The sequence below is a fragment of the Salmo salar genome, chromosome ssa01 (genome assembly GCF_905237065.1).
Source record: "Salmo salar chromosome ssa01, Ssal_v3.1, whole genome shotgun sequence".
Taxonomy (NCBI): Eukaryota; Metazoa; Chordata; class Actinopteri; order Salmoniformes; family Salmonidae; genus Salmo; species Salmo salar.
The window spans coordinates 11,430,204-11,445,065 of NC_059442.1; the positions used below are offsets into that span (position 1 = coordinate 11,430,204).

The following is a 14,862-nucleotide window of genomic DNA, read 5'->3' on the forward strand; positions in this document are numbered from 1 at the left end:
AGACCCAGGGCCTCGAGCTTAGTGATGAGCTTGGAGGCTACTATGGTGTTGAATGCTGAGCTGTAGTCAATGAACAGCATTCTTACATAGGTATTCCTCTTGTCCAGATGGCAGTGTGCAGTGCGATGGTGATTGCATAGTCTGTGGACCTATTGGGGTGGTAAGCAAATTGAAGTGGGTGGCAGGTAAGGTGGAAGTGATATGATCCTTGACTAGTATCTCAAAGCACTTCATGATGACAGAAGTGAGTGCTACGGGGCGATAGTCATTTAGTTCAGTTCAGTTACCTTTGTTCCTGTACCCAAGAATGCAATGGTGGCCATCTTGAAGCATGTGGGGATAACAAGAGAGCCTCGGTAATACAAAGGCAAAACCCTGCAAATGGAAATGTCCATTTCCATATGTATGGCTTGAGAATGCATTGTTCTGACAAGCCCTTGGACCTGATGCTGATGATATCTCATACCTGGCTTACACACACTGCCTATCTTCCAGCTCACTGCTTCACCCACCTCTGCTTGCTCTACTGATGTAGCACAGGAGGTGGTCTACCTTTATTTAGAGCACTTAGAACACATTCTAGACAAATCCGTTCAATGTTCATGTGTAATTAGTCCAATTTACAACAAGTACACATCTAAACAAACCCATTTTAATGTTCATTCGTATTCATTCCATTTAATTTCTCTCACACTTCAGATGACAAGATCTAAAATAGCAGGGGTTTTTGTCCTCTGGTTGAGTTCATTGCTCTGGGTCTCAGGCCAGGCTGTTTCGCAGTAAGATAGGACTTTCATTATTTACACTGACTAGGTCTGACTACATAATTAAGGTGGTGAGGTATTGGTTACAAATACAGTATTTATAGCTTTATTATTATTATTATTATTATTATACAGGCCAGGAAGAATGCCAGAGAACATCACATGTAGTAGTTCCAATGACCATCCCCCTTGTCGCTTCCATAGGTTTGTATTGAGCATAGAAATATATATATATATATATATATATTTAATATCACTGCCAGTCCGTCCATCACAGCATTGAATTGGATGGGAATGTCCGTTGTTCTATCTAGTAGTTAATTTTTCTAGGATTGAGAGTTGTATGTTGTCTTGCGTTGCCTGCAGGTGTTCTTGGTGCGGAAGGTGACACCTCCCGACGACAACGAGCTGTATGCTATGAAGGTCCTGAGAAAAGCCACCCTCAAAGGTACACACACACACAGTGGAATAGAGACATATACTATCATGGGAAACGATACTGTAGCTACACTTTCATGGGGTGGTAAACATGTTGTGAAGTTTTTGGGTGGTAAACATGTTGTGATGTTTTTGGGTGGTAAACATGTGATGTTTTTGGGTGGTAAACATGTTGTGATGTTTTTGGGGTGGTAAACAAAAACAGCCCACTTGTGGAGCAAACATAAGTGTCTCTGAATCCATCCAACGGAGCTCACGCTTTCATAACCACATCATCATAGTAAAGGCTTGGTTTCCCTTCATTTCATTTGTTGACATGTCTTTGCGTTCGCTCCGTACTCTACGTGCCAGTTTGCTTTACAATTTTGACCCCAGTGTTTTGAACTTGTCTCAAGGTTCTGATAGTAAGAAGAAATTGGCGTTTTTTTTTTTTTTCTTTTTCAGTTAGTGTGTATCTCGTCTTCCTGTATGTGTAGAAGACCACACCGCTAGCTAGCAGTCGGTCTCAGTCGCTCCCCACCCTGTCAACAGGTGCTGTGGTCTACTGCTGTGGTCTACACTAGATGTAAAACACCTTGACAGTGTAATTCTCAATGGGAACAGATTGTCTCACAGATTACAACTCACTGCCATTGTGTGCTGAAAATCTGTCTAATCGTTCAACAAGAAAGTCCGTTCACATTTTCATTTTTCAACAACAAAAAAAATATTATTTGTATTATCAAAATATTTAAAGGATTGGTTATTTGGCGTTTTTGCTTTTGACTGAATTCTCAAATACTGTATCCATTGAGTGAGATTGAAATAATTTTGGTGACACTGATAGTTTAGCATTTTGTTTAAGTTATGTCTTAGTCACGGACTCCCTTTTCCAAACCCATCTGTTACCAAGCTAATGTGGTAGCATTGTTTTGCGCTAACTTTCTGACAGCTCTGAAATGGTGCGATCCTTTCCCCACCCCACAGTGAGAGACCGGGTGAGGACCAAGATGGAGAGAGACATCCTGGCAGACGTCAACCACCCCTTCGTGGTCAAACTCCACTACGGTGAGTTCACAACCAGACCTTTGTTCAGACAACATGGTAAAGAACCACAGGGCTGGTGGTGACAACACCGTGTCACTTAGCGATAACCTTCCCTGTGGTCATCGTGGGCAGTGCCCTCCATGTTTATACGATGAATGGGAACAGTTTTGGGTGCTCTAGCTTTGCCAGACATTTTTATGCAAATTATTTTGCACTGGATATACACTTGTGCTAGCCCATTAAGTGTGTGTGTGTCTCTAGCATTTCAGACAGAGGGAAAGCTCTACCTGATCCTGGACTTTCTGAGAGGTGGAGATCTCTTCACCAGACTGTCTAAAGAGGTGTGTTCTTAATGTTTTCTGAGAGGAGGAGATCTCTTCACCAGACTGTCTAAAGAGGTGGACCTCAAGGACCTATGTTCCAAAAAATGTATCTTTGTGACATCTTATGTGTCATGGTTTTAATAACCTCTCTGCTTTCTATTTTGTGTGTGGTATCCAGGTGATGTTCACAGAGGAGGATGTGAAGTTCTACCTAGCAGAGCTGGCTCTGGGCCTGGACCACCTGCATAGCCTGGGCATCATCTACAGAGACCTCAAACCTGAGAAGTAGGTGGAGCCTCAGCGGAGGGCAGCTAGTCCTCGCTAGCCTAGTGTAGCATCACCTTCCTACAATAATAATATATGCTATTTAGCAGACACTTTTATCCAAAGCAACTTAGTCATGTGTGCATATATTTTACACATCAGTAGCCCCAGTGAGAATTGAACCCACAATCCTGGTGTTGAAATCGCCATGCTCTACCAACTGATGCCTTTTCTTCTAAAATGACAGGAACCTTGAGATGCAATGTGCTTCTATGTTAGCTATCTCTTCTATGTGTATATACATTATTCAAGGCCCCTTAATCTACATTTTTAGAAACTGCCAAATTTCACTGCAGTATAATTGATTGTCCTCTCATTTTTGATGGGGGTCATTGATGTTATCAACAATCATCATGTCTGGTCTTGAGTACTGGAATCTTAACATGACATATGGATACTAGAGAATGAGAAAGCCTTGCCTGAGTGCACAGACCGATTACATAAATGTTATTATTAAAAAATATATATATATTATGTGTGTGGCATATACATTTCTGATACTGTGAATTAACTGAGGGGGGCAACTTGATTTGGGCTGCGCTTTTGCTATTACATTTACATTTCTGTGAAGGAAAGAGGGAGGACGAGGGCTACTATATAAAATAAAAATGGAGTCTACAGACTTGTTTTTGATAATGCTAAGTCATTTGCAATCCGGTTGTGACACAATGCGGAGACCAGTCTGTGGTTGTGACACAACACCGCGGAGACCAGTCTGTGGTTGTGACACAACACCGCGGAGACCAGTCTGTGGTTGTGACACAACTGACACTAACTCTCTATTCTGTTGTAGCATTCTACTGGATGAAGAGGGCCATATCAAACTCACAGGTAGGACACACACACTACCCCCCCCCTCCCTCCAATATACACTGAGTATACCAAACATGAAGAACACCTTCCTAATATTGAGTCCCATCCCCCTTTTCCCTCAGAACAGCCTCAATTCGTTGGGGCATGGACTACAAGGCGTCGAAAGCGTTCCACAGGGATGCTGGCCCATGTTGACTCCAATGCTTCCCACGGTTGTCTAGATTGTATTTGGGTGGTGGACCATTCTTGATATACACGGGAAACTGTTAAGCGTGAACGCAGTTCTTCACACAAACTAAAATACTTAAATATTTTGTCTTGCCAATTAACCCTCTGAATGGCACACATACACATTCCATGTCTGTTGGCTCAAGGTCTAAATTATTGTTTAACCTGTACTCCACTTCATCTACACTGATTTGAAGTTGATTTAACAAGTGACCTCAATAAGGAATCAATCAATTACATGTATTTTATAAAGCCTTTTTTACATTCGCTGATGTCAAAGTGCTTACACAGAAGTCTATACAGTGGCAAGAAAAAGCATGTGAACCCTTTGGAAATACCTGGATTTCTGCATAAATTGGTCATAAAATTTGATCTGATCTTCATCTAGGTCACAACAATAGACAAACACAGTCTGCTTAAACTAATAACACACAAACAATTATACGTTTTCATGTCTTTATTGAACTCACCGTGTAAACAGTCACAGTGCAGGATGAAAAAAGTATGTGAACCCTTGGATTTAATAACTGGTTGACCCTCCTTTGGCAGCAATAACCTCAACCAAATGTTTTCTGTAGTTGCAGATCAGACCTACACAACGGTCAGGAGGAATTTTGGACCATTCCTCTTTACAAAACTGTTTCAGTTCAGCAATATTCTTGGCATGTCTGGTGTGAACTGCTCTCTTGAGGTCATGCCACAGCATCTCAATCGGTTGAGGTGAGGACTGACTGGGCCATTCCAGAAGGTGTATTTTCTTCTGTTGAAGCGATTCTGTTAATTTACTTCTGTGTTTTGGGTTGTTGTCCTGTTGCCTCACCCAACTTCCGTTGAGCTTCAATTGGCAGACAGCCTAACATTCTCCTGCAAAATGTCTTGATAAACTTGGGAATTCATTCTTCCGTCGACAATGGCAAGCTGTCCAGGCCCTAAGGCAGCAAAGCAGCCCCAAACCATGATGCTCCCTCCACTATACTTTACAGTTGGGATGAGGTTGTGCTGTGCCTTTTCTTCTCCACACATAGTGTTGTGTTCCTTCCAAACAACTCAACTGTAGTTTCATCTGTCCACAGAATATTTTGCCAGTACCGCTGTGGAACATCCAGGTGCACTTTTGCAAACTTCAGACATGCAGCAATGTTGTTTTTTTTGGATAGCAGTGGCTTCTTCCACGATGTTCTCCCATGAGCACCATTCTTGTTTCGGATTTTGCGTATTGTAGACTCGTCGAGATGTTAGCACGTTCCAGAAATTTCTGTAAGTCTTTAGCTGACACTCTAGGATTCTTAACCTCTGTGAGCATTCTGCGCTGTGCTCTTGCAGTCATCTTTGCAGGACGGTCACTCCTAGGGAGAGTAGCAACAGTGCTGAACTTTCTCCATTTATAGACAATTTGTCTTACCGTGGACTGATGGACATCAAGGCTTTTAGAGATACTTTGGTAACCCTTTCCAGCTTTATGCAAGTCCACAATTCTTAATGTTAGATCTTCTGATATGTCTTTTGTTCAAAACATGGTTCACATCAGGCAATGCTTCTTGTGAATAGCAAACTCAAATTTTGTGATTTTTATTTTTATTTTTATTTTTTATTATTTTTTTTTATAGTGCAGGGCAGCTCTAACCAACATCTCCAATCTCGTCTCATTGATTGGACTCCAGGTTAGCTGACTACTGACTCTAATTAGCTTTTGGAGTCATTAGCCTAGGGGTTGACATACTTTTTCCAACCTACACTGTGAATGTTTAAATGATGGCTTCAATATAGACAAGAAAAATACAATCATTTCTGTTATTAGTTTAAGCACACTAAGTTTGCCTATTGTTGTGACTTAGATGACTTAGATGAATCAAATTTGGTGACCAAACTATGCAGAAATCCAGGTAATTCCAAGTGGTTCACATACTTTTTCTTGCAACTGTATATATGACATTACCCCCCCCCACACACACACACTAACCCACCCCCCACACACACACGTCCCTCTGCCTATTCTCTCGTTCCACTTGGCCTCCCCATTAGTCAGTGAGTCGGCACCACTCTTGTCTGTTCCTGGGGGTACTTGGCCTGTCCACAGAGGGTAGTAGGACCCTGGGGGTACGTGGCCTGTCCATAGAGGGTAGTAGGACCCTGGGGGTACGTGGCCTGTCCACAGAGGGTACTAGGCCTATCCACAGAGGGTGCTAGGACCCTGGGGGTACGTGTTCTTGGGAAGACTCATGAGACCATAGGCCTACAGGTAAAATGCACATGAGGGGGTACTTCAGGGGTACTCCGGCCAAAACAAAATTCAGTTGGTGGTACAGTAACCGAAAAACAACAGCTGATGTAGAGCATGACCCTGAAATGAATGTTTCTCCTGCATCTTATCTACCCTGTAATCACTCTCTCCTCTATCGTCTGTTTACCTTGTTGGCACACACACACAAACGCCACAGGTGACCTTAATTATCCCAGTGTGGTGTATTACCTTCACATGGAGCATTTGAATGATAAGGCCTTAGAATACCTGAAGAGTCGTCATGGCATCAGGAAGTGGTACGGATAGTTTTCCCTGATCATGTGACCTGGCTAGGAGAGAGCTTCTAGGGCTTTGTCTGAAATGGCATCCTCTTCCCTAAAATATAGTGCACTCCTTTTGACCAGGGCCCTCTAGAATTACCCACCACAGGGAATAGGGTACCATTGCAGACCTGGCCTGGGCCCTAATTGTAGTCTATAGACTAGTTATTACAGTCAAACTCCTGTCCATTTCCATAAAGCATAGTGTTAATGTCCTTTCTTCCTCTGTCTGTCGTGTGTATTCATGATGTGTATTCATGATGTGTGTTCATGGTAGTACAGGTAATTGGATAGTAACTGACTTGTGCTGTCTTCTCCCCAGATTTTGGCTTATGTAAAGAGGCTGTTGACCAAGAGAAGAAGGCGTACTCCTTCTGTGGTACGGTGGAATACATGGCGCCAGAGGTGGTGAACAGGCAGGGCCACATACAGAGCGCCGACTGGTGGTCGTTTGGGGTACTGATGGTGAGTCATTTCATCTGTCGTTTGGGTCATATTCATTAGTGCACAACTTGGTAAAACGCTTTGCAATTGAAAATGAAAATAAACGTTAATTATTGGACACATTTAGGTAGTTTCTCCCTGTTGCAGTCTGTTTTCTTCCGTTTAGTGCCTAATGAACATAACCTTCACAATACAAACAATCAAACAGTTAGAAAAGCTAAGGCTAGCTTTTTCAAACAGAAATTTGCATCCTGTAGTACTAACTCCAAAACGTTCGGGGACACTGTAAAGTCCATGGAGAATAAGAGCACCTCCTCCCAGCTGCCCACTGCTCTGAGGCTAGGAAACACTGTTACTGCCGATAAATCCACTATAATTGAGAATTTCAATAAGCATTTCTCTACAGCTGGCCATGCTTTCCACCTGGCTACCCCTACCCCGGTCAACTGCCCGGCACCCTCCACAGCAACCCGCCAAAGCCCCCACCATTTCTCCTTCACCCAAATCCAGATAGCTGATGTTCTGAAAGAGCTGCAAAATCTGGACCCATACAAATCAGCCGGGCTAGACAATCTGGACCCTCTTTCTAAAATTATCTGCCGAAATTGTTGCAACCCCTATTGCTAGCCTGTTCAACCTCTCTTTCCTATCGTCTGAGATTCCCAAAGATTGGAAAGCTGCCACGGTCATCCCCCTCTTCAAAGGGGGTGACACTCTAGACCCAAACTGCTACAGACTTATATCTATCCTACTCTGCCTTTCTAAAGTCTTCGAAAGCCAAGTTAACAAACAGATTACCGACCATTTCGAATCCCACCGTACCTTCTCCGCTATGCAATCTGGTTTCAAAGCTGGTCATGGGTGCACCTCAGCCACGCTTAAGGTCCTAAACGACATCATAACCGCCATCGATAAGAGACATTACTGTGCAGCCGTATTCATCGACCTGGCCAAGGCTTTCGACTCTGTCAATCACCACATTCTTATTGGCAGACTCGACAGCCTTGGTTTCTCAATTGATTGCCTTGCCTGGTTTACCAACTACTTCTCTGATAGAGTTCAGTGTGTCAAATCGGAGGGCCTGTTGTCCGGACCTCTGGCAGTCTCTATGGGTGTGCCACAGGGTTCAATTCTTGGGCCAACTCTCTTCTCTGTATACATCAATGATGTTGCTCTTCCTGCTGGTGAGTCTCTGATCCACCTCTACGCAGATGACACCATTCTGTATACTTCTGGCCCCTCTTTGGACACTGTGTTAACTAACCTCCAGACGAGCTTCAATGCCATACAACTCTCCTTCCATGGCCTCCAACCGCTCTTAAATACAAGTAAAACTAAATGCGTGCTATTCAATCGATCACTGCCGGCACCTGCTCGCCCGTCCAGCATCACTACTCTGGACGGTTCTGACTTAGAATACGTGGACAACTACAAATACCTGGGTGTCTGGTTAGACTGTAAACTCTCCTTCCAGACTCAAAATAAGCATCTCCAATCCAAAGTTAAATCTAGAATCAGCTTCCTAAATCGCAACAAAGCATCCTTCACTCATGCTGCCAAACATACCCTCGTAAAACTGACCATCCTACCGATCCTCGACTTCGGTGATGTCATCTATAAAATAGCCTCCAACACTCTACTCAACAAACTGGATGCAGTCTATCACAGTGCCATCCGTTTTGTCACCAAAGCCCCATACACTACCCACCATTGCGACCTGTACGCTCTCGTTGGTTGGTTGGCCCTCGCTTCATACTCGTCGCCAAACCCACTGGCTACAGGTTATCTACAAGTCTCTGCTAGGTAAAGCCCTGCCTTATCTCAGCTCACTGGTCACCACAGCAGCACCCACTCGTAGCACGCGCTCCAGCAGGTATATCTCACTGGTCACCGCCAAAGCTAATTCCTCCTTTGGTCGTCTTTCCTTCCAGTTCTCTGCTGCCAATGACTTGAACGAACTGCAAAAATCTCTGAAGCTGGAGACTCATATCTCACTCACTAGCTTTAAGCACTAGCTGTCAGAGCAGCTCACAGATCACTGCACCTGTACATAGCCCATCAGTAAACAGCCCATCTATCTACCTTCCTCATCCCCATACTGTATTTATTTATCTTGCTCCTTTGCACCCCAGTATCTCTACTTGCACATTCATCTTCTGCACATCTACCATTCCAGTGTTTAATTGCTATATTGTAATTACTTCGCCACCATGGCCTATTTATTGCCTTAACTTACCTCATTTGCACTCACTGTATATAGACTTTTTGTTTTCTTTTGTTCTACTGTATATGTTTTGTTTATTCCATGTGTAACTCTGTTGTATGTGTCGAATTGCTATGCTTTATCTTGGCCAGGTCGCAGTTGCAAATGAGAACTTGTTCTCAACTAGCCTACCTGGTTAAATAAAGGTGAAATAAAAAATGTAAAAAACAGACGTGAGATGTGTGTTTGCGTCAGAGCTCTAGAATTGAATGTGAAAGGTGTTTTTTTTTAAAGGGTGGTGGTTGTATTTGTTTGACAGTTTGAGATGCTGACCGGCTCGCTACCGTTCCAAGGGAAGGACCGCAAAGAGACCATGAACCTCATCCTCAAGTAAGTAGATGCCGTCACAGAATAGGTCTTTTGATAAGCCATATAAACTCAGCAAAAAAAGAAACGTCCCTTTTTCAGGACCCTGTCTTTCAAAGATGATTTGTAAAAATCCAACTAACTTCACAGATCTTCATTGTAAAGGGTTTAAACACTGTTTCTCATGCTTGTTCAATGAACCATAAACAATTAATGAACATGCACCTGTGGAATAGTCGTTAAGACACTAACAGCTTACAGACAGTAGGCAATTAAGGTCACAGTTATGAAAACTTAGGACACTATAGAGGCCTTTCTACTGACTCTGAAAAACAGGTGTAGAAGCACGGTGGCTAGGAAAAACTCCCTAGGAAAAACTCCCTAGAAAGGCCAAAACCTAGGAAGAAACCTAGAGAGGAACCAGGCTATGAGGGGTGGCCAGTCCTCTTCTGGCTGTGCCGGGTGGATATTATAACAGAACATGGTCAAAATGTTAAAATGTTCATAAATGACCAGCATGGTCAAATAATAATAATCATAGTAGTTGTCGAGGGTGCAACAAGCACGTCCGGTGAACAGGTCAGCGTTCGATAGCCGCAGGCAGAACAGTTGAAACTGGAGCAGCAGCACGGCCAGGTGGACTGGGGACAGCAAGGAGTCATCATGCCAGGTAGTCCTGAGGCATGGTCCTAGGGCTCAGGTCCTCCGAGAGAAAGAAAGAGAGAATTGGAGAGAGCATATTTAAATTCACACAGGACACTGGATAAGACGAGAAATACTCCAGATGTAACAGACTGACCCTAGCCCCCCGACACATAACACACAATCCCTCCATCAGTGCTCAGACTGTCCACAATAGGCTGAGAGAGGCTGGACTGAGGGCTTGTAGGCCTGTTGTAAGGCAGGTCCTCACTAGACATCACCGGCAGCAATGTCGCCTATGGGCACAAACCCACCATCGCTGGACCAGACAAGACTGGCAAAAAGTGCTTTTCACTGACCAGTCACGGTTTTGTCTCACCAGGGGTGATGGTCGGATTCACATTTATCGTCAAAGGAATGAGCGTTACGCCGAGGCCTGTACTCTGGAGTGTGATTGATTTGGAGGTGGAGGGTCCGTCATGGTCTGGGGCGGTGTGTCCGTGTTATCGGACTGAGCTTGTTGTCATTACAGGCAATCTCAACACTGTGCGTTACAGGGAAGACATCCTCCTCCCTCATGTGGTACCCTCCTGCAGGCTCATCCTGACATGACCCTCCAGAATGACAATGCCACCAGCCATACTGCTCATTCTGTGCGTGATTTCCTGCGAGACAGGAATGTCAGTGTTCTGGCATTGCCAGCGAAGAGCCTGGATCTCAATCCCATTGAGCACGTCTGGGACCTGTTGGATCAGAGGGTGAGGGCTAGGGCCATTCCCCTCAGAAATGTCCAGAAACTTACAGGTGCCTTGGTGGAAGAGTGGGGTAACATCTCACAGTAAGAACTGGCAAATCTGATGCAGTCCATGAGGAGGAGATGCACTGCAGTACTTAATGGTGGCCACACCAGATACTGACTGTTACTTTTGATTTTGACCCCCCCCCTCATTGTTCAGGGACACATTTTTCCATTTATGTTAGTCACATAAATGTGGAACTTGTTCAGTTTGTCTGTTGTTGAATCTTATGTTCATACAAATATTTACACGTTAAGTTTGCTGAAAATAAATGCAGTTGACAGTGAGAGGATGTTTCTTTTTTTGCTGAGTGAGTTTATATAATTCAACACTATATAGGGAATAGGGTCCCATTGCTGAACCACACTGGGCCAACAATCACTGGCTAGGGTGTCTGTAATTATTACCAGAGCAGTACTATTTATTTAGCCCGACTAAACCAGCCTGAATGCTGCGTTCAAGGAAACCGTGGTGAACGTTCAGCAGCGTTAACCAGGCTGCTATTTTATAAAACTTCTGGATTTAACAATGTCTTCCCCTGCAGGGCCAGATTGGGAATGCCCCAATTCCTGAGTACAGAGGCCCAGAGTCTCCTCCGAGCTCTGTTCAAGAGGAACCCCATCAACAGAATGGGTGAGTACTAACCCACCAGCCAGTGACAAGGTAATTACAGTGGTTACTCCACTAGGAGAGTAATTACTGTGGTATAATAAGACCGATTTGATATTAAAGGAGCAATCTGCAGTTGCTACATTCATTTTTTTTTACTTATAAATTAAGGATATGTATTGAGTTACATTTATTTTGGGTAACAGACATAAACAACAAAATGTACAATGTGGACCCAGAGGATATCACTTCAAAGTATTCATTTAAAATGCTTGTTTCCAAACGCATATGATTAAAAGGCAAGACAAAATACAAACAACCATAAATACATTCATTTATATTGACAACATAAAAAGTGGAACTATTCAATGCATAACCTTAAAAATCAACCGTATTCATTTCACATTAAAACAATCTAATTGCACATCCTACTGATCCTTCAGATAATACACCTGACCAGCAGTAGGGGGCACAAGGGGCAGTGGACTGGTTTCTCTTAGACACACTTGTCCAAATGAAAACATTTTTCCTGCTTTTTAAAGCTATTTTAACTTTTTCTTTGCTTGATCTCCAAGGGGAGGCTATTCCATAGACAAGTGCCTGTATAGAAAAACGTGCTCCTCGCTGTACTGTTTACTCTTGGGATTTTACAAGACATAACACTAGCTCTGGTGTTGTAACTGTGTTGGTTATAGACCATATCAATGTGGTTTTTCATATAACCTGGGGCACAATCATTTTAAGATGTCAAACAAATGATTAACTTTAAGTTGGTCCATGTAACTATTGATTCTTGAAGAATATAACTTATAAATGCCTCATGAGCTTAGTTCAACTGTCGTACCCAATCAGAACTGAATATAAAACTATAATGTTGATATTGTGAATGGTCACACCATGCATCCATAGATCTGTTTATGAATTTGCCAGGGTGGCGGGAAGAATGCATTGCTTCAACTGCTGATTGCCGCTTTAAGCATAGAGCTGGTGATATTGTATACAGTCATCCATACTAATAGTGTGATTGTGTGGACAGGTTCTGGGGCGGATGGTGCAGAGGAGATCAAACGCCACACTTTTTTCTCCACCATCGACTGGAACGTGAGTGGGGCCTCCCCTCTAGCACTCATCGTACACTCATAGTGTAGTCCAATCAGGACTCATTATCAATCTCATTATCCAATTAGCATTCTTAAATGAATCTTGTCATATGCTTCAGGCAATTCTCAAGTCTCCATTATTTGAAACCTTTTCAGAAACTATTTTAACCCTTTCAGAAACTGTTCCGGCGAGAGATCCCACCCCCGTTCAAGCCGGCGGTGGCCCGACCAGACGACACCTTCTACTTCGACTCAGAGTTCACCTCCCGCACACCCAAAGGTAAGCGGTCAAAGTTGACAAGAGTAACTTGTCCTAGCGTGACAAGACAGACCAGGGCTGACAATCTAACCTGACGTAGCAGGAGTAAAAAGCTGACTGAATCTAACCTGGCGTAGCAGGCGTAAAAAGCTGACTGAATCTAACCCGGCGTAGCAGGCGTAAAAAGATGCCTGAGTTACGTGGAAAATACTGTATCCATGAACAGCAGAAACATCCGCTTTTTACCAACACCGCTAAGGGTGGACTGAATCAAACCTAATTATAGTGTTATTGTTTTTACTCTTTAAGAGAGAGTATTTAGGTGAATGAAACGTATTATAATGCCATTTTTAAGTTTGTCAGCTGGTAACAATTAGTCAAACTAGTACATTTGTGACAAATAAATCATCTTTGGCTCTCCTGTCTGTTTCAAGTGTGTATGAAGTTGTGTTCTTGCTCTGATTCCCACAGACTCCCCAGGTGTTCCACCCAGTGCCGGAGCCCACCAGCTCTTCCGTGGCTTCAGCTTCGTTGCCCCAGCCATGCTGGATGAGGAGGGGGCCAAGGAACCGGCCAAGCCCACACCACATCCAGTGGTCCAGGTCAGCAGTCCATCACAGATGGGAAATGCCTACTATTAATATATAATTATAATGTATGCCATTTAGCAGGCGCGTTCTCATTTCTTATATTAATTTCTATGAAAAACTATATCATATAGACAGTAAGAAGACAGAGATCTATCTGACAGCCAGATGGCTCCTTCCCCAAGATTTTGTCTTTCGTTGGCGTTTTGAAGGAGAACATGCTCTTTCACTCTCTGACCACTAGATGGCCATATTTCTCCATCCTACAACACTGTCAATCAGTGTAATGTAATGTAAAGCCATACTTACTTAGGGCAGATAAGGCTTGGGTTTAATTGCTTGATGATTTCACACTGCACATGTTGTTGAGGAGTAAACCTCTAATCCAGTTGAATTGCTTGTTCTAATACCTTTACCTCCAATGTTTTCTGTTCTTTACCACAACTGTGATGGGGTGTGTGGGTGGATGAATACATCATAATAGAAGAAAGTATAATATTAAAATACATTGATTGTTGTTTGTAAAGCACTGTTGTAGACTGTAGTTCAAGCACTATACCATAGATGTGTGTGTGGTTCATACAGCAACTCCATGGAAAGAACGTGTTGTTCAGCGACGGCTACATGTTGAAGGAGGACATCGGCATGGGCTCTTTCTCCGTTTGCAAGCGCTGCATCCACAAAGCCACCAACACAGAGTACGCTGCCAAGGTCAGAACACACACTTTAACCTCCCTCTCTGGGTTGTCACTCTCCCAAGAACCCCAAGTTCTTATCCATCCACCTTGTGGGCTGCTGAATCCTTCCAAACCAGTAGCTGGACATGACTATTCATTATTTTGATGAAGGTCTTTTTGGAGAGTGCCGTTCCAGTCATTTCTCATCTCGTCTCTCACACTGTCTCCTAATGGAGGATTTATAATATTATTGTGTATTGTCAGGTGATTGACAAGACCATGACAGACCCCTCAGAGGAGATTGAGATCCTGTTGAGATACGGCCAGCACCCCAACATCATCACCCTGAAGGACGTGAGTACACACACACACACACACACACACACACACACACACACACACACACTCACCCTGAACCATCCATCATGTGTTCTCTCCATCTGTCAGGTGTATGACAATGGGAAGCAGGTGTATCTGGTGACAGAGCTGATGAGAGGTGGGGAGCTGCTGGACCGGATCCTCAAACAGAAGGTCTTCTCAGAGCGAGAAGCCAGCTCCGTGCTCCACACCATCACCAAGACTGTAGAATACCTCCACGCACAGGGGGTGAGACGCTCATCTACACACACACACACACACTGTAACAGACTGGTCGCTATGGACTTAAACAGTAGTTTGATATTCCTCCTTATTCTTAGTA

At 43.6% G+C, this 14,862-nt stretch overlaps 1 protein-coding gene across 6 annotated transcripts in view; it reads left to right on the forward strand.

Annotated features, from left to right (window-relative positions):
- Positions 1-14,862, forward strand: part of LOC106612640 (ribosomal protein S6 kinase 2 alpha) — an 88,055-nt gene that overhangs the window by 61,218 nt on the left and 11,975 nt on the right. For all 6 annotated transcript variants that reach the window (XM_014214040.2, XM_014214199.2, XM_014214259.2 and 3 more), the window contains 14 exons: positions 1,131-1,212; positions 2,169-2,249; positions 2,490-2,569; positions 2,730-2,836; positions 3,669-3,706; positions 6,801-6,943; positions 9,445-9,515; positions 11,475-11,563; positions 12,576-12,640; positions 12,817-12,919; positions 13,370-13,500; positions 14,071-14,196; positions 14,427-14,516; positions 14,610-14,768. In XM_014214040.2, the coding sequence (XP_014069515.1) occupies positions 1,131-1,212; positions 2,169-2,249; positions 2,490-2,569; positions 2,730-2,836; positions 3,669-3,706; positions 6,801-6,943; positions 9,445-9,515; positions 11,475-11,563; positions 12,576-12,640; positions 12,817-12,919; positions 13,370-13,500; positions 14,071-14,196; positions 14,427-14,516; positions 14,610-14,768 (1,365 nt within the window). The remainder of the gene's footprint in view (positions 1-1,130; positions 1,213-2,168; positions 2,250-2,489; positions 2,570-2,729; positions 2,837-3,668; positions 3,707-6,800; positions 6,944-9,444; positions 9,516-11,474; positions 11,564-12,575; positions 12,641-12,816; positions 12,920-13,369; positions 13,501-14,070; positions 14,197-14,426; positions 14,517-14,609; positions 14,769-14,862) is intronic.